The sequence below is a fragment of the Bombus bifarius genome, unplaced genomic scaffold, assembly GCF_011952205.1.
Source record: "Bombus bifarius isolate JDL3187 unplaced genomic scaffold, Bbif_JDL3187 scf7180000007974, whole genome shotgun sequence".
Classification (NCBI taxonomy): domain Eukaryota; kingdom Metazoa; phylum Arthropoda; class Insecta; order Hymenoptera; family Apidae; genus Bombus; species Bombus bifarius.
Genome location: NW_022884360.1, coordinates 3,276,924 through 3,304,147, shown reverse-complemented (window position 1 = coordinate 3,304,147; position 27,224 = coordinate 3,276,924). Strand labels below are relative to the sequence as shown.

Here is a 27,224-nt window from a genome sequence, read left to right as displayed (position 1 = left end):
TCGGAATTTTATTTCAATTTTGTTACCAGCAGCTCGCAACGCTTTTAAGTGTTTCATTTGAAATTTACTTGAACTAAAAAATAAGACAATTTAAATAAATAAAGTGTTAGGTCCCGAGGTTTACTATAGGCCGTGTTCCTAACCGTCTCCCTTGGTACTACAGTGTCGCAGACAGATCGTCTTACATGGCCGGCGAAATATACACAATGTAGCGATAAGCGCATAGTTGTGTGAAGCAGCTAGTTCCGAAAAACATCGATTCGCCTTCGGTCCGTTATTTTACCTACACAAAGAAGATGGCATACGTGATCATAGGCGCGAACAGTTGCGAGACCCGAGCGTGGTGGGGGTCGTCTCCAAGAGAAGACAAAGGAAAAAATCGAAGGGCAGTCAGTATTACATGAGGATTCAAACCGAATGCATCGACAGGTTCAGAGAAATAAAATCAAGGTCGCTTAGTCAAACGAATACGTCGAGAAATATCATAAAGTCGAGTCGAATTATAGTAATAAACTAGTTGTATCATCGTTAAATCATTTGCAACGTGTTAATTATAATTTTAAATATTGTTAAAAATAGAAGCTTATATTAACCCTGTTAATTCAGTGTTACTACCATTTGAACTACCTCTGTTATCCTAATCGAAACAGAGGAACGGCTGGTTCACGGCGTCGACTATCAGAATCGCAGCGAGAATTTACGCCTCTCGCTGATGCGAACAGTCGTAACATAAAAGGAGAAAGAATACCAGTTTTATTCACACTATTGTTGTATTTTCTAATTTTTAAGTGTATGATATATCTTGAAACAATTTCCAGGATGCAATCCTGCTTTTCTTTCGCACGTTTCACAAAAAAAGGTGAGACTCGACAAAGGAGCTGCTGAGATGAAACTGATGTCGAGTGACACTCGACATACGAGTGCCAGAGGGTCAAACCATCTTACATTAGGCAAGCGAGGAGTTTCAACAGGGAAAAATGCTGTCTTTCACCAAGATTTGATCGTCCAGTGATTTTTCTATCTCATTCGGAAGCGAGCTGAATCTAACGAGGTGTGTTGCACAGGCACGTGCCATCCAACTCTCACTATGGCGTCTTTCGTCGCAGAAGCAGCGTCTGTTCTAGCGTTGTTGCGCAGCAATTTCACAGAATCTTCTCCTTTGCCAATGTCGCGACGATTAGAACCTGTCTAATGACGCGAAATTCTTCCACGATGGAATTCATTACTCGCCTGATAATAGATAGCTTCAAAGTTGTACAAAGCAACGATAATTTGATCGAGACACTCGCGATGCTTCTTAATAAATAATAAGTTTCAATAAGGCAATGGTTATTTGATATACAATATTTATCAGGTGAAACGAGTCTCTGGGTAGGTTGCTTAGTTGTATTTATAAAGAAACACAAATTTGCATAAACATGCGTACCCTAATTATAAGAAAACTAGATTACACCGTGTTGAATATTTTACCGCAGACCCGATTCATGAAAGGTTATGTTTAAAATTAGTAGATTAGTATCCCGTGACTCACGCACCTAACTGTAACGTACGATAACTATAAAAACAAGCGAACGCTGTAACAAACAGTTCGTACAAATAAAATCATAATATTATAAATTACAAATGTAAGAAACCGCTATAATTACACCTAATTAATTCGTATATAAATAAATAATGCAAATAATAAACGCAACAGTGCACAAGTGCTTTTTGCTGCCACTGTACACGCCTTTGATCGATCGTGTACATATTTGCCTGCATACCACAGCGAACTGATGCTACGATAAACAAAGATCTAGATGCAATTAATTGCTGTCAGGATACGTGGCTGTATCGCGTATTACGAGATTAAGTAGGAAAGAAATACGAAGGGGAAAAACACGCCAGTCGACTCGACAGTATACGGAGAAAAGGAGAGTTGATTGTACATTGTACAAGCATTCTCCGTGCTCGTAGTGAATCGTAGGATGTGCGAGACCGGAGGAGAGAGAAAAAGGCGATTCAAAGTGGGTAGGAGGTGTGCACACCTCTTACGAGTTTACGAGGCCTACGTCGAACTGAACGAACGGACAGTTACCTTTCCGTTTCGAGACCGCGAACATCTACCTCTCGTTATCGCCGCGAATAAATCGGTGATTGCTTCTCGGTGAGTTATATTGACCGATTTCTGCCACCAAATTTTCTATCGGCTTTCCCTCCGCTACACACCGAGATACCAATATCCATCGGATCAGGCTACGTACATACAAGGTGTCCAGCGTAGCTAAAACAAGCTACAGCTTTGAAGCGGTGCATGGGACGAAGATAGAACGAATTTCATTAAGCGAGATTAAACGCTATCTGGTGCATACGTTGGTTTTGTAAGTGACGGTATTTCCAGGATTTCGTAGTCAGATATATAAAGTGTATATAGAGTTTGATACGCCAAGTATACGTAAATTAGGATACTTAAATTAGTAGGTTAAATTTGTATGTGAGAATGAACGTCATTCGATAGCGTTTGATGTTATTTAATGAGATTCGTTTTACATCTTGTGCTGCTTCAGTGTTATAATGTCTATTTGGCAGAGTTGCGCGGGACACCCTGTATATACGCGTCAGCTTTTAATTCTGCCTGGAAACCACCGGCAGGATATCGAAATAACTTTTGAAACTTCGATTAAACCAGATCGTTATCTTGAACGATGGATATTCGGAAAACCGGGCTAAATAACGCGGCAGTAGACTCGTTTGCCGCTAGAACAATTTTAATGAGAAATTAGAGGCAACTTGAAGTGGTAATAGATAAAGCATACGCTAGCGACTCGTCTTATTTTCTAAGGGAAAAGAATTTTTTTGTTCGAACTATCGATAGTTAGGAGATGGTAGAATGTATTAGGTCGTCAGAAAAGTTTCTTTCGTTTTGGAATATTTTTTTCTTATATTATTTTATCGAATTACGTATGATCCATTTTGTTCTATCAAAATGAAGATCACAACGTTGGACGGATTAGGTTTTATGTTTGTATAAAGATGCGTTGTTGTAAAACACGTGTCTGTAGAAGAAAGACACTTTTCGGACAACCTAATAATACATGTTGTATTGGCAACTAAATGATCGCGGATTTTGTCAATACCACCTAATGACAAAATCCGCAATCACTTAGTTGCCAATTCAGTATATATTAAGTTCTACCATCTGCTAAGTGTCTACTAAATTCTACTATTAATTGAACTATATTTTCCCTCAGATTTAGGGACTAAATACGCGGATTTTGTCATTAGGTGGTATTGACAAAATTCGCAATCACTTAGTTGCCAACTCAATATATATTAAATTCTACCATCTGCTAAGTGTCTACTAAATTCTACTATTAATTGAACCATATTTTGCCTCCAATTTAGGGACTAAATAAGCGCTCCAGAGATTTATTTGTTATTTGTCCTATACTTTTTTATTAATTGTATTATGTACATTAAATTCATTGTTAGATTACAAGAAATAATTTCTCTTCTTTCATCGAGTCTCAACTTTCCTATAACTTGTTTCTATTTCCCTACATTTTACCCAATTCGATTTTGTCATCTAAATGGTAAATGGTAAATGGTTATACCACCTAATGGTAAAATCCGCAATCACTTAGTCGCCAACCCAATTTGTATATATTCTACCATCTACTAAGTGTCTACTAAATTCTACTATTAATTGAACCATATTTTCCCCCAGATTTAGAGACTAAATACGCGCTCCAGAGATTTATTTGTCATTTGTCCTATACTTTTTTATTAATTATATTATGTACATTAAATTACTTCTTGTAAAAATTCATTGTTAGATTACAAGAAATAATTTCTCTTCTTTCATCGAGTCTCAAATTTTCTATAATTTGTTTCAATTTCCCTGCATTTTACCCAATTCGATTTTGTCACCTAAATGGTAAATGGTAAATGGTTATACCACCTAATGGTAAAATCCGCAATCACTTAGTCGCCAACCCAATTTGTATATATTCTGCCATCTACTAAGTGTCTACTAAATTCTACTATTAATTGAACCATATTTTCCCCCAGATTTGGGGACTAAATACGCGCTCCAGAGATTTATTTGTCATTTGTCCTATACTTTTTTGTTAATTATATTATGTACATTAAATTACTTCTTGTAAAAATTCATTGTTAGATTACAAGAAATAATTTTTCTTCTTTCATCGAGTCTCGACTTTCCCATAATTTGTTTCAATTTCCCTGCACTTTTCCCAATTCGATTTTGTCACCTAAATGGTAAATGGTAATACCACCTAATGGTAAAATCCGCAATCACTTAGTCGCCAACCCAATTTGTATATATTCTACCATCTACTAAGTGTCTACTAAATTCTACTATTAATTGAACCATATTTTCCCCCAGATTTAGAGACTAAATACGCGCTCCAAAGATTTATTTGTCATTTGTCCTATACTTTTTTGTTAATTATATTATGTACATTAAATTACTTCTTGTAAAAATTCATTGTTAGATTACAAGAAATAATTTCTCTTCTTTCATCGAGTCTCAACTTTCCTATAATTTGTTTCAATTTCCCTGCACTTTTCCCATTTCGAATTTTACCAACTGCGAAACAAGTTACAGCGAAAGGGAGCTAAAGCGCTGGATACCGTACAACCTTGCCCTATGCTGTCGCTAATTTCGTTGGTGTTTGAGCGAGCGTTGCTTTCGGCCAAATCAACGTAGGGTGAAACCCGCGAGAGTTTGCCGCTTTTACAACGAAACGCTCGATAAAAGCGTTGATTTTCATTCGTTTTGCAGGCGATATCGTTCCGCTTAGGTGAATGAAATGTTGCAACAGCAAGCCTCTCGCATAACAACCTAACGTTCAACGAGACGCGTTCCATCCTTCGACTGGCTACTTCCTACATCGATCATTATCTTTCAATAATAATTCGCAGCTCGTGAAATTTTCCAACTCGGTACCTGTGCTATCTATAATTTGCTGTAATTAGTTCGTCCAACTATCTTCAACGAATCCAATTTCAAAAGAAAATAAATCCCATATGCAAATTCCATGCAAATGGGATCGCTTTCAAACTTGCTGCGTCAGCGAATCCTTCGTTAGCACATTTTTTTCAGATTCCTCGAGGAGAATCATGTGGATCCTTGCATTTTTCTACGGGTTTCTAACCACGGCCCAGGCAATCTCTACCTCCTGGAGTCCGTCGTTCCCAACGCCAACTGCCAGCGCCCTGCACCAAGGCACCGTCGCTATCTTCGAAAATGCACAGTCTCTTTACGACGCAGCAAGCTCGTCGTTGCTGGCACACCACGAAGAAGACAGATGTACACTGTATAAAATCGCTATGAAACAGCAACTCTACTTCGAGGTGAGGAAAATTCACTATTCGTCCTTTATCGACGCACACGGTGCGTCTCGTAGATCATTCCGTTGACGCTTTTAATTTAATTTTAATTTTAATCAAATAATAAATTCGACCATAATCGCTTATTTAAAATCACGCTTTCCTGTCAGATTTCCTTTATCCGATTTATTCACGAATTTATGCAAAACTAAGTACACTGGTATCTTTGCGAAGATCGTAACGCATATTTGTGCATTGTACCGTGTTTCCCTTTCGAAATTGTCTGCTGAATTCTACTGGAAATTTATTTATTTATTTATTTATCACAGTGTTTGCCTTGTTCTTTGGTTCACGTTTACGTTCTACTTCCAATCACAGAGCTTAACATTTTACGCGGTCGAATCTGCAGTTTAAACTTGATTTTAGAACGTAAGCACCTCTTACATTCCTCATTCTCTTATTACTTACATTCTCCTAAACCTTGAAAACATAAAATATCAAGCTCTGATGTAATAAATATAAAACAGAAAGATAATTAACACTAGAACTATCACGCCAGTCAAATTGACTGGTTTTATAATTTTATTTTCAAATTCCTACTTCGTGTTATATTCTTTTCCGCAATGATGTAATGACTTTCGCAACGATAACTAAAAGAATAATACAGGGTGGTTGGCAACTGATGGTACAAGCGGAAAGGGGGTAATTGTGCGCGAAAAAAGAAGTCGAAAATATAGAATGAAAATTTTTCTTTTTTTTATTTTTCCACCGAGACAACAAAGTGCACGCGTACCGAGCGAAAATTCAAAGTCGATTTTCTCGCAAACAAAGCCTCGAACGAAAAATTTTTATTCTACATTTTCGACTTCTTTTCTCGCGTAGAATCACCCCCTTTCCGCTTGTATCACCAGTTACCAAACACCCTGTATAATTGAGAATACAGTATTCATGCTTTATACTCTACGTGTTCTATATCAAACTATGACCAAACCATGATTCTTCTTATTTGTAAGTACTGTGTTTATAAAAGCGAACTGATTTTTCCATTTTTCTTGACGATTTTGAATAAGTATTATTAGTGTGATTTTCAACAAATATTGAAATACAATTGGCATTAATTTATTCTCCCTTTATTTCATAATATGTTCCGTTTTGAATTTTGTAAATATCATTCTTACATTTCTTTTATAATCTTTTTCTCAAAATTTGCCAATTTGCATTAAAGGTAAAGTACAGTTATGTTATATATTATGATAAATATTATATAGGGTGGTTGGTAACTGGTGGTACAAGCGGAAAGAAATCGAAAATATAGAATGAAAAAAATTTTTTTTTTAATTTTTCCATCGAGACAACGATCTACAGTGAGATCCGTTATAACGAGACGCGATAAAGTGGACGCGTACCGAGCGAAAATTCAAAGTCGATTTTCTCGAAAACAAAGCCTCAAACGAAAAATTGTTATTCTACATTTTCGACTTCTTTTTTCGCGTAGAATCACCCCCCTTCCGCTTGTACCACCAGTTACCAACCACCCTGTATAATGAATTTTATTTTGTCTTTTATGTATTCAAACTGAAGATAATTTTGTATCAAGGCTACTCGTACCAATACCAGTGAAAATGACTGGTACTTGTCAAAGTGTAAAAGGGTGCTACAATCTGTTTATCGAACCCCAATTAACCAGTTTCCTCGTTTTCTTCAACTTGCCACGCGTTTTTCAAATTTTTACTGCGTATTATTCGATATGACGATATCGGTTATCAGGAAAATTCCGGATCGATCGCTGGATCGCTAGATTGCTAACACTAGAAATACCACAAAATGTAGTCACAATGACTGGTTCTACAATTTTATTTTCAAATTCCTACTTCATGTTATACCTTTTTCCGCAATGATGTAATGCAAAAGGAATATGATCTCGCGACAAAACATTGGATATTTGTCTTGTAATTTCCCATCTTAGCACTTTTCCTACGGTCGAGTTAACGCGGTTGTGCACGGGTCTTGTACTTTTCACACGACAATTACTTCCATTTACTTTAATTCTTGCGCTTTTATTCTCTAATATTGTACGTGAAATACAGCGATAGTGATTTGATATTATAATCGTTCTATTATCATTGGTGTTTAACAGCAGCTTTGTCCAAATAATTATTAACAATTACAGACGAATAATTCCGATAGAAATGTTAATCCGATTTCTAAGGTTTCTCCAGTTAAAACACAACTAGACTGTGATTAAACGATTTTGAATTAGAGAGGCGAATGTACGCGATGCATCATCAGCCGGAGGAGCCGGCGATCCTTTCGATTTCATCGAGTCATAACACGTTTCTCACTCTCGCCTCGGATACACCTAAGTGAACAAACCTAACAGACTTAGCAATCAATTTCTAGATGTGAGCTACGTAGCTGGTTCGTGAATGTGGAAACTTCGTTTTTCTGTTATGGGCTCGTTAGAATATCCCGTGAAAGTTTCACTAAAAAATTCCGAGAATTAACGAAATTGTAATGGAAATCGGCAGAGCGTGAACGATGATATAGGGCGAGGTGTGAAATCGTTTAATTTAACGCGTCTGCTCGAAACCTGCGATACCAAAGCTCAGTTTTACTCGCGTCGTCTGCGCGTTGGCCGAGTCTGAACGACTATACCGAGTTTCAAACAGTCCATACATCTTCCTTCGATTTTTGCGCTTTAGGAAATGCGGCAAAAATTCTCGCACGATTTTACAAAATTTCTCCCGAATATCATCCGATAGCTTCTCTTTAAAGATTTCATTTGCCATGGAAAGGGACGCAGTACGCGGACGAAGGGCTGACAATTGGCCAGTGCGTTGGCTCTGTCGACTGTCAACGAAAATTTGTTTTAACTCGATCTTTCAATAGATTGCCGATTGTCTTCTTTTTTATTTACACGGGACGCGTTTCCTGCTGCAAAACGAAATATCGTGGTTGCGTACTGGAAGGCTTGGCCGCGGTCGAGAGAGCCTCGATGCGAGCAAAACGACACGAATCGTGGCAACGAAAGTAGGAGAAAACGCGACACGCGAGTGAGACTCTACTCTTTTCAGAAGTTCTCGAAATCGACCGACTTTGTTGCTCGCCGTTTCGTTTTCCGAGCCACCGATCAAGGCTGATGAAACACGCAAAAGCAACAAATTCTGACCAAATGGACGTACCGAGTTCGTCGATAGATCGAGCCAGGTGTACACAGCTACATTCCGATTAATTTTACATTCGATAACAACTCGATTTCGATCGCTTGACCAACGCCAGTCTATTGTTGGCTTGGCAACTGAGTGATCGCGGATTTTGTCATTGGATGCTATCGACAAAATTCGCAATCGCTTAGCTGCCAACCGAATATTTTATTTTTGAGAAAAATTTCTTAGACGAATATTTGCTGCAGAGATTGGCCTACTTTAATCGACCCACGCAAACATTTGCTAAATTATTGCGCGTAACGTTACTTTGCTTCGAGGCAGATACCTTGGGATGGTCAGGAATCTTATTCAGTTGGACGTGTCTTCGTGTGATTTCAACGTCACCTGTTTTCTTCGATAGAACTGCACACTTTTTTATGCACCGTCAGATGCAATTTTTTCATTTCTACGAAACGAGTATCGCGGTACTTGAACGGGATATTTTAGTTTTAATAATTGTACGAAAGACGAGGAAGGTAGCGTCTTTCATACGCTCGATTCGACAAAATTAGCACTGAAACTACAACACCAGTGAAATTGACTGGTTTTACAATTTTATTTTCGAATTCCTACTTTGTGTTATATTTTTTTCCAATTACAATGATGCAATGACCTTGGAAACGATAACTAAAAGAATAATATTAGTATTAATATTAATATAATAAGAAGTTTCTTTCGTTTTATAAGGAAGTAGCAAGTGCACAACATTTTTTCTTTTATATTATTTTATTGAATTATGTTTGATCTATTTTATTCTATTATTACAAAATGGATCATACATGAAATAATATAAAATAAAAAATGTTGTGCATCTATTGTTTCATTCATGAAACGAAAGAAACTTTTCGGACAATCTAATACATGTTACAAGGTATTTGTCAGAAGCTATACCTTTGGGTAACAAAGATCATGCTATTTTATAAACTATAATACGTACACACGATGCGAGAACATCTATACCAATGTATAGCACTAACTGTATACGTATGTTTAAGACTAGTATTCACGCTGTTTATTTATTTTTCACTAACAATGTACGTATTAACAACGTATGTTTGCAATAAATGTCTTGTACTTCTCTATACATTTTTAGATTGCCTTCATATTTTGCTGTTACAATCGCGATAATCGTTACACTGCTAGTGAAATTTCAGATTGTACATAACACGTTTATAAAACGTTCCGACGATTTGATGACATTTATGCGTTATGCTGTTAACACTAGAACGACCACACCAGTGAAATTGACTGGTTTTACAACTTTATTTTCAAATTTCTACTTCGTGTTATATTCTTTTCCGCAATGATGTAATGACTTTCGCGACGATAACTAAAAGAATAATATGATGAATTTTATTTTGTCTTGTTATTTCTATACTTAAACTCCCCCCTCGACATTTTTTTTTTTTTTTTGATAACTGTATTATCACGTAAACAATTATTGCATACTCGATAAAGCGTCCTTATGATATTCAACACTGAATCATCGATCACGCACCCCTTTTTTTTTGTTTTTTGGTTATCTTCTGCGCTCCTCGATATTATTACTGTTAATAATATTTTCAATAAAAATAATAACTAATTATTGCTCCTGGGCCCATAACCTGTTGCGATCCTACCTCTGAGTATAGAAATAACAACATTTTGTTTTTTATGTATTCAAACTGAAAATAATTTTGCATCAAGGCTACTTGTACCAATACCAGTGAAAATGACTGGTACTTGTCAAAGTGTAAAAGGGTGCTGCAATCTGTTTATCGAACCCCAATTAATCAGTTTTCCCATTTTCTACAACTTGCCATACGTTTTTCAAATTTTTCGATATGACGATATCAGTTATCAGGAAAATTCCGGATCGATCGCTAGATCGCTAGATGCTAACACTAGAAACACCACACCAGTCAAAATGACTGGTTCTACAATTTTATAAACGTGTCAACCCTCGTTTAGGGATCATGGCCCCAGATGGATTAATAATATCAAAAATGTACTATATAACATGGAATTCCTTCCGTGAGAGAGTAATAAATCAATAAATATAAAAATATTGTATTATTAGGTATTTTTTAAAGACCAGTCGTTTTCACTGGTTTTGATAGAAATAGCTTCGTGTTAACTATCGGTAGTGCTAGTATTAACTTTGAAATAGTTTCTAAACTGGGCATTTTCAGATTCAAATTTGAATCTTGGTAGGTTTTGACTAGTTTGCGAGTGTTACAAATCTTGAAAAATCTTCGATCGTGTCAAATTCTTTGGGTCGTTTGCTTCCTGCTGATCTTTCCATAAGATACATCGTTTCCATCCTGAAACTCTCGAGCTAAGATTTTCGAATATCCCGCAAGACTATCAAAACTCAAGAAACTTCAAAGGCTCAGGAACTGAGCAAAATTTTCAAACGGATATCATAATCCTTGCGCAAGACAAATTTTCAAAGTTAAGCTATAAGAATCGATATCTTTGATCGATACAAACGATTGAAATTTGACAATATAAGGAAAGATTTGTTACGAAAGTTGTATATTTTATTAAGCAGAAAATCCGGCATGAAAATATATGAAACAGAGGATATTCTGTATCTCATATATTTTCATATCGTTTCTTTGATTAATAAAATGTATACGCAAGCTTCATAATTAAATTGTTTCGTATCGATGAATACTAATTACAAATATGAATATTAATACCGATTATCAGCAACGTTAACAACAATCGACGATAGCCGAACGTAACGAGAGTAAATTTTACGATAAGCGAACGAATTGTTTTCGGGCAATCGATTATGGTTATCGGTAACCAAAATGAAATTCGGTTCGTCGATAGCCCCCCACCCCCAAAAAAAACAAAAAATGCTAATCGTTCACAACTGTTATTCGCGACAACAATTAAAAATTACTATCTTCCTCCTCTTCATCTTTGGAGAAATTAGCTTTTACTCCGTGGCATGTTTCCAAAAAATGCCGAAAATGACTGTTATCTCGAGTGTCTGCTCGCAGAGGCTTCAAGATACGAATCAGGTTGCAAGTGATTGGATTTTATCGTCGTACACGTTGCACAGAAATTCCAAATATCGCAGATCGCATCGCTAGCTATCGGCTACGTCGAATTCACACTCTTTCACTTTGCAGGGACACGGCTTTCATGCTGGTTTCATTAGCAAATTAGGGAAGAGCGAAACAGTGAGACGATGTAAATTAAAAGACAATTCGATTATCCTGTTCGTTGTAAATCTCGCGCTCGGGAAATCGTGTGGAACGCGGCAACACGTTCAAGTGCATCGAACTGTCGCGAGATCGCTTTGCGCCGCTATTATTCCTCTCGAGTTCATTTCCCGACTTAATTCACCGACGCGCATCATTTGCCTACAGATGCAGCGAAAATTGAGCCGCACTTGGCAATCGATTTCGAAGCGTGTCGAACGATTTTGTTGCGCAACGCGAATGCGTAAACACAAAGTAGGAAATTATGGCGGAGACCTTGTTCTCGTGAAATGGTTAAACCGGCGGAGAGCCGTGCGATCGGGAAACGCGACGATTACGTTACAACAGATCGTTCCGCGTAAGATGCAATCGGTTAAGCCGGTTCGTTTCTTTTCCAACGCATTTTACTTGGATAATCGCGCGCCTCTTTTTAGCTACACAGTGCGAGTAATAGACTTTTTCTTATTGAAATTAACAGCACGTTGTCAGCAAACGAACCTGCAGCGATCTACTTTGTATCTTTTAAATGTCTGTCGCAGCTAATGAGAATTCTAACGTAAATATAACGTAAGCTGAAAACCATGAACTCTGATAAATGATGATAATAATAATAATAATAATAAAGATATTAACACTGACTGCCACGCTGAAATCACATGTTTAGCTCAGGACGCCACGGGAGTATTTATACCATTCAAAGCATATAATGGCAAAATAATGATAAATTGATGATGTGAGACAACATCCTTCCCCAATGGACCGTTTATCTTACTGGTGGTCACGGGTGACCACCGTGACGCCTTGGTAACAGTTGATAGCGACATATTATAACAAGGCTTCGTTTATTGCAACAAACCATTCGCTTTCGTTATTTCGTCGTAGGCAAAACGTGCGGAATATATTGTTGAAACGTGTAGAAGATATTAGTAAACAGTATTAGGATTATTTTTATGATTTCGACGAAACATTCGGCTGAAATGGTACAGGTCCGCAAGAAAAATTATGTTTGCGATAAACCAATGGTAGTGTAGATTACAAGAGAGGAAAATGTGCTGTAGATTTATCAGATCGAATGATAGCATATTCTACAGCACATAGAAGAACCCTTGAGTGGTATATAAAATTAGCTTTAGAGTTATTGTTAGATACATCAATTTCAAACGCGATGATACTCTATAAACAAGCAACAAAACTAAAAATCAAGTTATCAGATTTTAGAATGGCACTCGCAATGCACCTCACACAGTGCCATTCGCCAGAACCGTCAAATATACTTATTCGACAAAGATTGCGACACGAAATGCAGAAGAAAGAAGGGCAAGCATACCTGGCACGAAAATTTTGCAGGGAGTGGTATAAAAAAATGTTAAACAGTTAGGATGAAAAATTGCTATGAATCGGACCAAAAAGGTGATCACCTATCGTCCAGATTGTATCGACGAGCCACATTTATGTTTAAAGTGTTTTAACACAGTGCACCGTTACATGCAAGATTTCTTCTCATTTTTTTATTAATGTTCTAATAAAAATGTTTAATTGTTCAATGGGGCACTTTGTATTTCAAAGTATCTTCTATTTATCGGTTATATTCAAAATGCCCAAACTGTCAATTTTCATTCAAGTTTTGCAATGGTAGGAAGTTGAGGAGCTCCGGTCACCAATGACCAACGTGGCAGTCAAAGTGTTAATCCTAGCAAAATAATAAAACAAACATGATTTATCTGAAGATAGACTCTTCGTTCGTCTGTGTACAATTTCATAGCGCCGACATACCCGAACATATCGTCTGGCTGAAAAATGCAGCAACTGGTCTCTCTCTGTTTATGCTCATAGCGTTAGATAAATTTGATCGTATACTTTGCACGTTCTCGAAAATATTTTCTATTCTGACAGACAGAAATCGTATGGACAAAAATGTTGACAAATATTCTATACGGTTGTATACTGTACAGAGAATGTACAGCGCGAGTTATTATTTTAACAAACACTGCAACAACGTTTGTTTTCGATGTTACTCGATATCTATAACTGCATCGAAATACGCGATTATTTTCACATAAACCCACGAATATACCTTTACAAACATACAAAATCAATTTTCCGAAAAACAAAGTTCAACGTGTAAAAATTGTATTTCACGTTGCTTCGCGTTCAATTTTCACCTTACAACCGTCCTTTTTCCTAGTCGTATCGCCAGTTACAACATATGCGACCAATCTGCACGACCGATTTTGCCGATAGAAAGCGAAACGCAGTTTGCACGCGGAAACGCAGAGGGAAAGGTGACGATGGTAAAAAGAACCGGTGGCGCCGACAGGTTCTCCGGTTGCTTACAAATCGAGTTTACTTCTCGGCGATCGCGGAACAAGTCAAATCGCGTAAGAACGCGTCCCGCTCGTATAATTCTCCGATCTGTAAACGACGCTCCGACCGCGCCACAGATCTCCGAACGGATCCGATTTCCATTGATTAACGATCGCTTTCTTCCTTCCGCAGTACGTTCACTACAAGACGCAGCTGCCGGACATGAAGGAGTTCACGTTGTGCATGTGGACCAAATTCTACAATCACAGCAACGACCATCCTTTGTTTTCGTACGCAGGTGAGAGACACGTCGCCAGTTTCCTTTCCCTTTCACCTTTTGCTTTTTCTTTTTTGCTTCGAAGAGGCCGGACGAGCGAAAAGGCGAAAGTTCCGTCTCGCACTTTTCGTGGAAACTGAATCACCACTTTCCTTTTGCTAGCAATATTCCACACGCTACTGCACCGTCTCATCTATCGCTATCTTCGCTCCGTTCATCCAATTGCCTACCTACTTTAACCCTCTGATCAGCGCAACGTCGATTTTTTGTTTTAATTAGGCGTGACAATAATTAATCCTTATCATCCTTAAGACACTTTCAATCCTACGTATCTTTCTCTTTTCTTTGTTGCTCTTCTCTTTCGTGTACGGTATACGTCCTGTTCAATTGGCAACGATCGAACGTCTGGGACAATACGATCGATAAAATACGAGAGAACGTGGGGAAATTTCAAAATTTGGGCCACCTCCATTCCTCGTTGCGTGTTCCTATAGCTGACGTCTTCGAGACACTGTAGACTCGCGTGTTTCGCGCGAGACCGACGCAAGGACTTATTGGGTTGGCAACTAAGTGATTGCGGATTTTATCATTAGGCGATATTGACAAAATCCGCAATCACTTAGTTGCCAACCAAATGGAAGCGACTGTTCGCGGCTCACCGATTATTTTGGAAACGTCGGAAAACTGGGATTTCGTGCCTCGTCAACGCCATAGCGGTCGTAGCACCGTGAAAAACGTCTTAATATCGGTGTCACATCAAACTTGAAAGTTCGTATCTCGATAACGTAAAGTGCAAAGGACACGAGTTTCCGGTGTCTTTAGAACGTCGCTTAAAATATGATAACGAAATATAATAAAATAAAATATGTAATGAGAAGTGGAGGTATCCGTTCGAAAATGTTTAATCGCTGGGTCAAGTGGATATCACACGGCTTTTCTCTGAAACATTTTTTCGTATCTTTCCAGACGTTTGAACGCTTCCTGTTCAACAGGACACGCTGCATATTCGCGCGCGTAATTTATTCTTCCTCGCATCGCGCGTATCTTTGTTTCTATAGTAGTAACAACAACAATAATAATAATAATAACAACAACAATAATAATAATACTCGATAAAAATCGCGCAACGGTTGGACCTCGAATTCCGGAAAAACTGTCGCAACGTGTTTCGCAAGCGGATTCGAGGCGAATGTTCTGGCGAATCGCGCGTAAATACGACATAAGCACGACGCGATCGTATGGAACGTCCGTTCCCGAGGCATAGTTTAATTTGCCACAGTTAAAACAATCAGGTCAGACTATCCGTTCTATTATTCATTTTTCGTTCCTTTAACCATCCCTAAAAGAATTTTTCTTAGACAGTACAAAATACAAAATTGTAAATTTTATTCTCTAAATCGTAAATATAAATATTGGGTTGGCAACTAAGTGGTTGCGGAGTTTGTCATTAGGCGGTAATGGCAAAATCCGCAACCACTTAGTTGCCAATGTAATATGGACTGTAACACGCTAAACATAAAAAGTATAGTTTGCACGTTTAATAAGTATATTGCACGGATATCTACGCGTTTATGAGAAAGGGGAATAGTCGAAATGCAGCTCGAGACAACTAAAATTCCAACGAGGCGTCGTTCTATTAGACGTAAAGTATCGTAGAAACACGATCATGAAAAACATAGATGAACCCGACGAAGACAACTTTCTCGTTTCGAGCGATCATAAGACGTCGAAACGAATGTACAAATTGCAAAAATTCGCGCGTTTTCTTCTAAAGGAAAGTCGATATTTATTCAGTGGAAATTGAACGAACTTTGTGAGTTATTGGGTTGGCAACTAAGTGATTGCGGATTTTGTCATTGCCATCTAATGGTACAGCTGGGAAAATTGAAAAACTTCATTTCTAAAAGTTTTTAGCAACAAGGGTTGGTCTGCAGCACGATACGCCTATAACTTCAAATACATCTTCAAGCGCTTGATTTTCTTCTGCTCATTTTGAATTTTTAATTTTTCCCACTCCGTCTCATACTCTGATATCCAATCTCTGACTTTTTGCGTTCCATCAAATTGTTTTAAACTGAAGTTCGCTTCTTCTTTCTCATAATTCCACATTTTTCCTTAATAAGTTATGAAGTCCCAGGAGTTTGCAGGCATCTTCTATAAATTTAGAATAAAAATTCATTTCCTCCAGCAATTGTCTTACATTTTTTTTGTCCTTTGGGCGTTCAAATTCGCGTATTGCTCTCAGGTTATCTCTTCCTGGTCGCACACCGTCTGTTTCCATGACGCGACCAAGATATTTTACTGAACTTTTTGCAAAATTGATATTACCATCTAATGACAAAATCCACAATCACTTAGTTGCCAGCCCAATAATAACAGTAAAACGCATTATTGTCCTTGCAACTTCCCCATCAAACTTTCCATAAACAATCCTAATTTTATACCCTAAGCCTCTGTATAAAATTCTCATTAAAATTTGAAACGATGTAGAAGTTTGCCACTTTTTCCCAAACCTGCTTCGAAGACGCAGAAATGCGCAGAAAGCGTACGCTAACGGAATCCACTCGACTTTCAAGTGGGAGATCAACCGCGTGGCATCCTCTCCTGGGTCGCTAACACCGCCAGGAGTTCCTACTACATGATGAACATCGACGGGCACAACTTGTACAGATTGAATTATCCGCTGCGTCTGAACAAGTGGTATCACAGCTGCCAAAGCTGGAACGGTCGTACAGGAGAATGGCAGATCTGGGTCAACGACGAGCGCGTAGGTCGCGGCTTCAACAACAGGGTAAGCGAGCTTGCCGTGCTTTTCACCCAACTCTCGAGCCATCGACGAAAAAATTCGCGCCCGTGAAAGTGCACCGTTACCAACGGCCGTGGAAAATTCAAGCTCGTTGCACGCGAGTAAAACGCGTCACTTATTTTCCCACGTCCAATAACCTCCAGCTGATCGTTCAGTCAGATCTAGTCGGTAATTAGGCAGGTTCGAGCATATTTACTTGGCAAATTTTCAAGATCGATTTTCTCGAAGATGAAACCTCGGCCGGGACGATTCTATTCTACGTTTCCTCGATTTCTTATTTTTTGATTTCTTTACAAGGAAGCTTTGCACGTGCTATTGCTTGTACGTAACCAGACCAGATTCTAACGACAGAAAAAGACACATACGCAAATATCCGGACACTTGCATGAATTTGTTGTGTTGTTTTATGTATTGACGTTATCAAAGACAAATAATATCGATATAATTATTGTAAAGTTCCATAGGTGAACACGTATCAACATATTATTTCTTTTTTTTTATTTAATATTTCACATTCACAATTTGTCCAATTTGGACATTTGGTAGAATTTTTTAGCTGTTTGATTATCACGTGGGTGGCTACCCCCAGCGGGGTACCATATTCGTGTTTGTTAGGTTATATCCTTTATGAAACATATAAATGGATTGTGCTACGCTCCGAGGTTTACTATAGGCCGTGTTCCTAACCGTCTCCCTTGGTACTACAGTGTCGTAGACAGATCGTCTTACATGACAGGCGAAATATACACAATGTAGCGATAAGCGCATAGTTGTGGTCAAGCAGCGAATTCTAAAAAACATCGATTCGCCTTCGGTCCGTTATTCTACCTACACAAAAAAGGTGGCATACGTGATCATAGGCTCGAACGGTTGCGAGACCCGAGCGTGGTGGGGGTCGTCTCTAAGAGAAGGCAAAGGAGAAAATCGAAGGGCAGTCAGTATTACATGGGGATTCAAACCGAATGCATCGAGAGGTTCAGAGAAATAAAATCAAGATCGCTTAGTCAAACGAATACGTCGAGAAATATCATAAAGTCGAGTCGAATTATAATAATAAACTAGTTGTATCATCGTTGAATCATTTGCAACGTGTTAATTATAATTTTAAACATTGTTTAAAATAGTAGCTTATATTAACCCTGTTAATTCAGTGTTACAATCATTTGTACTATCTCTGTTATCCTAATTGAAACAGGGGAACGGCTGGTTCACGGCGTCGGCTATCAGAATCGTAGCGAGAATTTACTCTTCGCGAACGGTCGTAACAGATTGTACTATGGAAACAAAATTTTTATCATCTCGACATCTTCGTATCCTATACGTACACGTACACGTTTCACAGCTTACCTATCTTTACAACAATTTTATCGTTTATTATTTGTACATAATATCGCCCGATATAGTCCAAAAATAACGTCGGTACAATGTAGAACAAGGTAATAAATTCTCAAGATGTTCGTACGGAATTCGCAAACACGTAAGTGTCGGGATATTTATGGACTTGCATGTGCATGAAATTTCTATAGTATAATGCACTTTTACGTTACGAAAGCAAGGCACGCGCGCGATTTCTATAAACGAGCAATGCCAGGGTCTGGCTGTGTGTTTATAGTTTTCGCCATGAATTCTCGAAAGTGGATCATGCAGGCGGTATACCGTGACTCGGAACTCGAGTAGAAAGCGATCTTTGGCAGCGGTACTCCTCTTCCACCGGAGGAAATCGCGTCCGGTTCTAGGTCGATTCCACGCTGCCATTTCTCCTTGGCATTCGTGCGAATTCTCTTGCGTAATTTTTCTCTCTTCGCTGGTCTCGTTCAACGCGATGCAAATCGCGGGAAGAATTTTTGCGGACGAGTGCGAATTTCCGCGAGTTTCCGTGCGCTCGCTATCTTCCCCTCTCTTCGTCTTGTCAACGCGATTCTATTTCACGCGAAAGTCGTTTCACGCTATCGTTCAAAAGTACCCAGATAGTCAGGTTGACTAGCAGGAAATGTACGGAAAATATTTCAAAATTTCCTACACTTTCACGTGCACCTACTTATATTATAAATCGTCTAAAATATACAACGCGGATATATTTCTGCAGATTCTACGATAACCGTACACGGCTTCGATTTTCTTCGTACGAGTCTACTCAGATAGCCGAACCCATTCGGCAGGAAACTCTGTTATTCGTTCCGGTGAATATCGAGGAAGGAGCGGGCGGCGGCTTCGCTCGAAGCGATAAGCGGATAAGCATAATCGAAGTAGAGAATGCGCGGTGAAAGGAATTTTACTTCGCCTCGAGATATAGAAGGTTTTGCGTTTCGTATTTTCCGCGCGCATTCGCTACCGATCAAATACAGTGAATAGACGCTTTACAGATTTACGTTTTTCGCGTTATTTATTCCATCCCCACCGATTTTCCATTTGTCCAACGTACGTGTAGAAGCTTCTGAAACAACTGCCTCTGTACGAATTTGCGTACAGCACCACCTATTGACAAAATCCGCAATCACTTAGTTGTCAAGCCAAAATATCATAAGAATCCACCTATTTCTCTATTCTTCTCGTCTATGACTTTTGTTCAGTCGATAAAAGCTGACAAGTTCGTTCAAGAAAATTCCACGAAACGTGGAATATTCGCTCTTGGACGCACGATAACGTTGCAAATCTGTATCGACCGCGAGAATATGCGTTACATGACGCGTGTCTCTTCTGAGTTCACGTAGGTTGATCGGCGCTCAGCTAAAGATCAGTTAATCGGACGCTGGGAAGATTTCGTTCGTACAAATGCAGTTGATAGAAACTGTATCTGTACTCGCTTTTGACTGTGTCAGTGTAGATTAAAGCGCGCTGAATAATGGAAATATTTTCAGTGCAGCAAGAAAGTGGACGTGACAAAAAACTGTCCATCTCGTGATGCGCTTAAACGCAGAGTTTATAATGGCAATTCGCGACTCGTTTGTCAGATGCAAATTAAAACCGGTGCTCTCCGACGTAACGCGCGATTAACAAACAGACCCTGCAGCTAATTCAGCGTGACCTTAATTCGCTCGCTTGTCTTTCTTCTCGACTCGTTAGTTGGTCGGCCACGTCATCAAAGGGGGTGGAATTGCGATCACTGGACAGGAGCAACGACAGCTGGGCGGCGGCTTTTTGGAAGGCGATGGCGCTCCTCCAGGTGAGAATTCGCAAATCGTCGTAAAACCAAGGCAACTATGGCTGTAGTGCTATGTCATTTTCCGTGTACAGACCATGAATTTTTATTCATTTACGCTAGCCTGCACAACATCTATCGCATTTAGCAACTAAAATCAGGCACGAAAATTATATCAAAGAGCTTCACGAAGAAGAGTGTTATTTGCTATAATTTGAGAGCGTAGAGATACTTTCACTTACAACAGTGTACATTATACCATGTTTTGAAGAGGTTGAAATATCAGTGCCAAAGCGTTTCATCGACTTTCCTCGTACACGGCGGTAATACGCGTTACATTCCTAAGGTTGTTCTAACGAAACACATTTGCTCAGGATCCGGCGGTCTTGTGGGTGAAATAACAATGGTGCAGCTGTACGAGGTCGCGCTGACGGCCGGCAAAGCCCACAAGGATCACAAACACCATCACGGCCATCACTACGAGCACGACACCACCAACAACACGCCCAGACCTACGCGTCCTCCCGTAACAGGCCGACCCCTTCCGCAACATCCCTACCTCACTGCTGGACAAATCAATCATCAGGTTTGACCCACGTCACGGTATACAGTAGCGCTCGCTTTATTTGCCAGGGAAATTCCGATACAGCTGCATCGCCTGAATTTAAGCGACTGTCGCTAGATTCGTTCAATTTCCTTGCTCGATGCACACGAATTATCGTTGCTGCCGCGTTAAAACCGTTAAAATCCAATCTATGGAAATTTATGCTTCAAAGAGCATCGCGGAACACGCTGACCTCGTTGAATTTCAGGTAAAAATCAATCCAGGGTCGCCGCTGCAAATCGTTCAAGGAGGCGTCACCCTGAGGCATCCTGCGGTGATTCCCCGCGATCCAGCACCTCAGCCCTTTCCTCCTGCGAATCCCAATTCCGTCTCCGCAGCGTTCCCTCTGCAATCCAGCCAGTTCTTCGGCAACCTACGCTCTAGCGTTAGTTTGCCTCCGGCGAGCGAAACAACCGACGTGGGAGCCAGCTCGTACCACAATCTCTTCAAGAGAGAGAAGGATTCGTCGGCTGTTGAAGCCAAGAGCAACGAGTCGGACTCGAGCGCTGAGCAAGCGTCCAGCGTGGCGAAGAGGCAGATCGACGAAGAGGCAGTTTCAGAGGGAAAACCTTCCGACGGGAAGGTAAGAGTCGATTGGAACGCACATTACAATTATTACGATAATTAGATTTTGGATGAAGTGGTCGGCGAAAATGGCTGAGCACTTGCTATCGTATCGTGCGTGTCATTCGCGCGAAATTTATGAAATTTCGTTGCGCGCGCAAGGAGACGCGACTAAGGCTGTTTGTACAGGGTGTTCCCCATGGCAACGAGCTACGATTTTCATGGAACTCAGGCTGTAACGTTTGCCACTTTCGATCCTCCGTATTAAAAACGATTGTAAATTAGAAACATTCATAGTTTGAACGCTGTAAGGGAACACAGAGTCGACTAAGCACTGGGAAGATCATCGACGACGCTGAATTCTGTTTTCAGGTAACGTTCGTGCCAAGAGAAGACGCGGAGTCTGCGAAAGACAGGAAGTTGGAAAAACGTGACTCGACGAAGAAGAAACGAGGCCTGGTGCAACTGGGCGACGGTCTGATCGTCGACGACGGTTACATTAGTCAAGGCCTAGACAACAATTATTTCGCAGGCCTGACCAACTTCGGTCTGCAACTACCAAAATACGAAAACAAGGACGACGAAAGGGAACCAGCAGAAGGTGAAGTCAGAACCATCATGGACGTCTGCGACGGTTGTAGCGAGGAACCTTTCGCCAAAGCTCTCGTCTTTGGTTGGAGGTCCGTGCCTAAGAAACTGTACTCCGGCGCGGTGCACATCCCAGCCGCGTCAATGTGCAAAGCGTTTTAAACACTTTCACGATGGAGCGTTTCGTCGTTGGCATTTCGTTCGATAGTTTCTTATTCCCTTTGAACATACGTTTTTCCAATATTTTGCCACGTCTCTATCTTTTCTCCGCGTTCCGCGAACGCGTGTTTCGTGCGTTTCATTTTGCCATCATTTTCCCGCTATTCGTACGCCGTTGCAATCGCCAACGTTTCACGCCATCAAAGTGTCAACAAGGCGTTTTCGACGGAAACAGGAGACGAGACTCGGCGAACTCGGGTCCGCTCGGGTCCATTCGCGGCATCGACCACGACTAGACCAGAGATTTATGGTTATCGCGTCTCGGTAGCCGACCGCTATCGCTGACACAGGATCTCTTCTACGTGCCGTGAACCCGAGGCCAACGGATCTCGAACACGTTAGCTCGATTACGCGATTACAAGCGTTGCGGATAGAAACGATAGCCGCGGGCGGATATTGATTACACAGAGTCACTCCGATCGCATACGGAGACGTATTTATTATTAAGGGAATCCATCGCGAAGCTAAAACTATGCTAAGCTAAACGTAAAAAAGTAGCGAGCAGGTGTAAGTGGCGGTGCCGCAGCAGACTATTCGGCTGACTGAGTTGATCCGTCCTCCGTCTGACTCAACAGTCGGCTGAATAGTCGGCTACACCGCCACCCAAATCTGCTCGCTATGTTTTTACCCTAAGTTATGCTCCGCTGGATCCCCGATAGCAGCTCCGTCGTTGGGTTAATTCTTGACGCGGGCTCGTGTCTAGGTTAGTCAGAGTTGCAAGTTGCGGCTGACGTTTAACGCGTCGTTGATCGAAGAAATCGTCGATCGTAGAAACACTTCTGGTGTGAACCGAATGTCGTCGATCGGCCACATACTCGGAAGTATTTAAAGAGAGATACAATTAAAATCAACGTGCGAGGTTGTTAGAGTTTAAGATGAATAAAACGTTCACTGTAAAACCTGTGTTTGTCATTGGCCGTTTGCCGCGTTAGAGCTTTTTCTTCTATCACATCATCGAATACCATATACGGAATTCAAAAGTGAATTTTCAACTCGATCGACGTCGTGATGGATCGTTGCCTAATGCGAATACGTGTAAAATTTAAGCGTCGGTGTTACGTATTACGGAAATCGACAGTGCGAGAAGCTTTTGCGTGTTCCCGAAGAGGAACGACGAAGCGAAGCTATACATTTTGCAGACGTTCGAAAGCTGATTACCTTGCTTTTGTGAATATGCTGATGCTGATATTCGCTGTCGAATTCCGGCTCGCTGAAATAGCTCTGGTCTTCCCAGTGAGGAGGTAGTCCTGTTCCTGTTCCCGGTATCCCCAAAGGTCCTGGCATCCCTGTCACACCGTCAGTGCTCTCGAACAGTCGCAAGACGCTGCGGTCTCGGATGTCCCTCAGATGCGATCTGAAATCCAGACGAGAACCTTTCGATACGGCTATGGTATTCCGGTACGGAAATTCTCGATCGACGTGCAGAAAAGTGAACACTTCTGTTATAGTTCTCCGTCATGGTTACAACACTAGTGGAAGATCTGAATTTGGTCTGTGAAATCGTACATAGAATGTATAAATTCCATGATAAATGTGAAAATTCATCGGCGATGCAAAGATCAGATATGCAAAGGTAATGCAAAAATAATCGTATCATGTGTAATTGATAAGATTTTTGTTGCGTTTAATATAGAATATATAGATTGTTTGCGTTTCCCAGACTAATGAAACAGCAGAACATTGATGGGTTGTTATAATTTCTTTGACACCATCGAAACCAATTTGGACATTGAATCTCGTTACAAATGCTGATATATATCCCATTACAAAAATTACCTTTGATCTTTTCTTTTCCAAATTCAATCGTCCTCGTGTGTCTACGCCAGAGACATAAATGCGTACCGCGAAAATGAAAATCAAGAGATTTCAATGTTCTTGTTGAAATATCTTTGACAGTATCGAATAAGCGCAGCTACAGACGGATCGACCAGGTTTAAGTGATCGACTAGCGAGTAGATTTTGGTAAATCGCTTTGTACAGGTGGAAATTTGACGAACTAGCTTGTTGGTCGACTAAAAGCGGTCTGAAACTGACAAGAAGCGTCAGTCGGTTAAAGAATATAAAAAGTCGAATTCGGTGGTCGTCGACTGAACGCTACTAGACATTACTAAGCCACACGATCAAGCGTTTGTGTTCATACGCGAGAAACATAGACTCGTTGCTGGTCGAAATTTGCATTTACTCGAAACGACCTGGTGAAATTTCTCGTCAGACGATCACCGTCTAGTCCATCCTTCTGTAGTCGCTCTGTATGTACAGTCAAGTACCTGAGATCTTCGAGTTCGTAGAACATGTCCTTGTTGCTATCGTGTATGTAAACCTTGACGTGAGGACTGTCTAGATATTCCATAGTGAGTTGTTTGGGAAAACTTCTGACGAAGAGAGCCTTAACGGTGTCTATGCTAGTGATTTCGTTGGGTAGGAGAGCCCGCTTCGTCTCGTTTCTATACTGCAGGAACACTAGACCTAAGGAATCGTCCACAGAAACGCATCGTTTCGTCAGGAATGTCCGACAAGGGCATCGAGCAGCGAGGCAGCAACAAGACGCTCCTAATTCTATCGCGGGTCGATCGTTACCTAGTGGTCGCTCCAGAGTTTTGCTGGGGGTCCGTACGACGGGGAGGCTGCTTCTTTGCTTACCACCCCGTCGAAATCCAGTGCTCGATGTCTCCACCTCGGACATGATGCCCGGGTCGTCATCGAATAACATCGTCGAAGAGGGAGGTGGGTATCCGCGCGGAAGAGGCGACTGAAACAACCAAACGAAATCTGTCAGATCACCAAAGCATTGTCCTTTCTCTGCTTTTGCCTGTCTTTCGTCCGCGTATTTTCTTTTTTTTTTTTTTTTTTATGAAACGATCGTTCGAATCCAACGCGCATCAATAGAGAAAAAAAAAGCAAAAGAAAGAAAAAGTCGTGTGTGAACGACGATACGATAGTGAAAAAACGATGTAAAAACGGACGCATGCTATCGTGCGATTCGAAACGATACAAAGAGAAAAGGGAGAAACGTGTATGAAAAAAGAGAGGAAAAAGAAGAATTACCTTTCTCTGGCGAGACTTGGTCCCCATCTGTTAGGCGGCGGCAGGTACACGGAAACACACACACACAAGTAAACCAGTTAGACGTATATATGCATGGAGCAGAAAAGGAGGTTGGCTGGAAATGTACTGTGAAAAGGTAAGAGCGAAACAATGCGATCGCGATCGCGATCGCGATCGATCGATCGTCTGTCGTTGGTCGTTGCTTGAGTTTCCAGGCTGCACGCAACTGGTCCTGTAAAAATCTCTCACGATCGCCAACATTTCCCATGCGCTCTTTTCGTCTTCGTTCGAAGACGTTTCACAAAGTTGCAGATCGTTTCACGTCGTTTTCAAAGACGAAGTGAGCAACGCGGTTCGAGTGGACGGATAAAAAGGGATCGAAGGTGAGTAAAAATCGAAAATATCGTGGGAGAGATACGAGCAGGAAGACATGACGGTGCACGACAACGTGAAACGATTAGGTGCCACGTGTACGCCACCAAGACCAAGGTGGTGTGTAAACGATTAAGGACATAGACGACTCGAAGGGGCTAACGACTGCCGGCTGTTCTGTTTCCCCGAACTCGTTTTATTTTCTTCTTCTCTTTTTTCCTCTTTCTTCTCGTTTTCCCTCGCCCGACTCCGGCTCGAACCAGGACAAACAAAAGCGCGAAAAGGGCACGGCCGAAAATAAACGAAACTCGGCCTGTGTGTATATGTACATGCTGTTTGAACGTCGAACACGATCGGGGCAACGCGAGACGAGAAACGAGGACGGCGTAGGTGGATACGAAGCTTAATTAACCTCTTCCCTTCGTTACGCTCGGCTCTTGACCTCGGAATATATCCGCTAAAGTTGTTGGCCAGATACTTTGCTGGCACGATCGTCGCTTACGTAATCGTAGCACGCGAACCGCTAATTTCTACCGAGCATCGAAAAGAAGCGTAAAGCGGAGATACACAAACGCCCGTGTAACACGTTCGCTGCTAAAAAATCTGGCTATTTTGTGTAAACAATTACTCCCGCAAATATCGCGATAAACAAAATGGCGTAGAAATAAAACAAAGAAGCGTCGATGTAAGTAAACTTTCTTTGGCCAAATTCAAACTACTCCGTTGCGTGAAAATTTCTCGGAACATCGGCAATCTTCGTAGCCCCTGCGCGTCGATCGAGTCGGAGAGATGAAAAATATCAGAGAAACATAGAAAAAAAATTGGAGAAGACTCTGGGTGAGTCGTCAGCGATCCCAAAAGGAAAGCATCCACGGGAAGGTGGGTGTGTTCGAGGGGAACGTAAAGGGGAAGAAAAGACTCGAAAAAAGTGTAAACGAGAGCACAAACGATAAAAGTCAATATGTATTTACATGTTGCGGAAGCAAAGATTCACCTCGAGATCCATGGTGGTATGACGCGTCGGCGGCGTACCGTATTGGCCGTGTGGCGGCGGCAGATGATGGGGATGAAGGGGGTGTAGCTGCTGGGCCGCGTTGAACTGCTGATGATGTAGGGACGGTTGGTGATCGCCGCCGAGGGTGTGCCTCCTCGGCTCGTCCCTCGATCGGCCACCACCCCCTGAACCGCTTCTGCCCCCCGAGCCTCCGCCGACGCTTCCGCCACCTCCAACCCCCAACACACTTCCACCTCCGCCCCCGCCCCCTCCGACTCCACTACCCACGCCGCCGCCACTGCCGCCTCGCCGACCAGTTGCAACCTCGTTCGAGCCCGCCTCACCCTCCCCCCTGCCGGACCCACCTGAAACACGATACAAAATCACCCTTTAGTCGATGCTCTCCTTTATACAATATGCATCCTCACTTTTATGCGATACAGCGAAAATGTTTATCCGTACGTTCTATAGAATTTACATATATATACAAAACTAAAGTAAAAATGTCGGTTGCCGGGTAGAGTGGATTCTATAAAATTTACATATATATATACACACAAAACAAAATAAATATA

General features: G+C 40.9%; 2 protein-coding genes across 28 annotated transcripts in view; one reads left to right on the top strand and one right to left on the bottom strand.

The window, feature by feature from the left end:
• LOC117217118 overlaps window positions 1-27,224 on the bottom strand; it is a 180,006-nt gene that overhangs the window by 63,261 nt on the left and 89,521 nt on the right. For 20 of the 25 annotated variants that reach the window (XM_033464445.1, XM_033464444.1, XM_033464453.1 and 17 more), the window contains exons 4-7: window positions 26,650-27,014; window positions 25,284-25,310; window positions 24,506-24,987; window positions 23,397-23,592 (exon numbers count right to left, since the gene is read on the bottom strand). In XM_033464445.1, coding sequence (XP_033320336.1) covers window positions 23,397-23,592; window positions 24,506-24,987; window positions 25,284-25,310; window positions 26,650-27,014 — 1,070 coding nt within the window. The remainder of the gene's footprint in view (window positions 1-23,396; window positions 23,593-24,505; window positions 24,988-25,283; window positions 25,311-26,649; window positions 27,015-27,224) is intronic. The other 5 variants (XM_033464451.1, XM_033464456.1, XM_033464462.1 and 2 more) reach the window with 2 other exon arrangements.
• LOC117217123 lies at window positions 925-23,137 on the top strand. Of its 3 annotated transcripts, none has more exons than XM_033464480.1 (8): window positions 925-1,051; window positions 5,108-5,358; window positions 14,234-14,339; window positions 16,895-17,109; window positions 20,188-20,287; window positions 20,638-20,849; window positions 21,076-21,450; window positions 21,804-23,137. In XM_033464480.1, exons 2-8 carry the CDS (start codon window positions 5,125-5,127, stop codon window positions 22,179-22,181), a joined length of 1,620 nt encoding a protein of 539 aa, XP_033320371.1. In that variant the 5' UTR covers window positions 925-1,051; window positions 5,108-5,124; the 3' UTR covers window positions 22,182-23,137. The 3 variants fall into 3 exon arrangements, with proteins under 3 accessions (XP_033320371.1, XP_033320369.1, XP_033320370.1); XM_033464478.1 differs by lacking the exon at window positions 925-1,051 and adding an exon at window positions 1,355-2,146 and having other exon boundaries at window positions 5,094-5,358; XM_033464479.1 differs by lacking the exon at window positions 925-1,051 and adding an exon at window positions 1,356-2,146.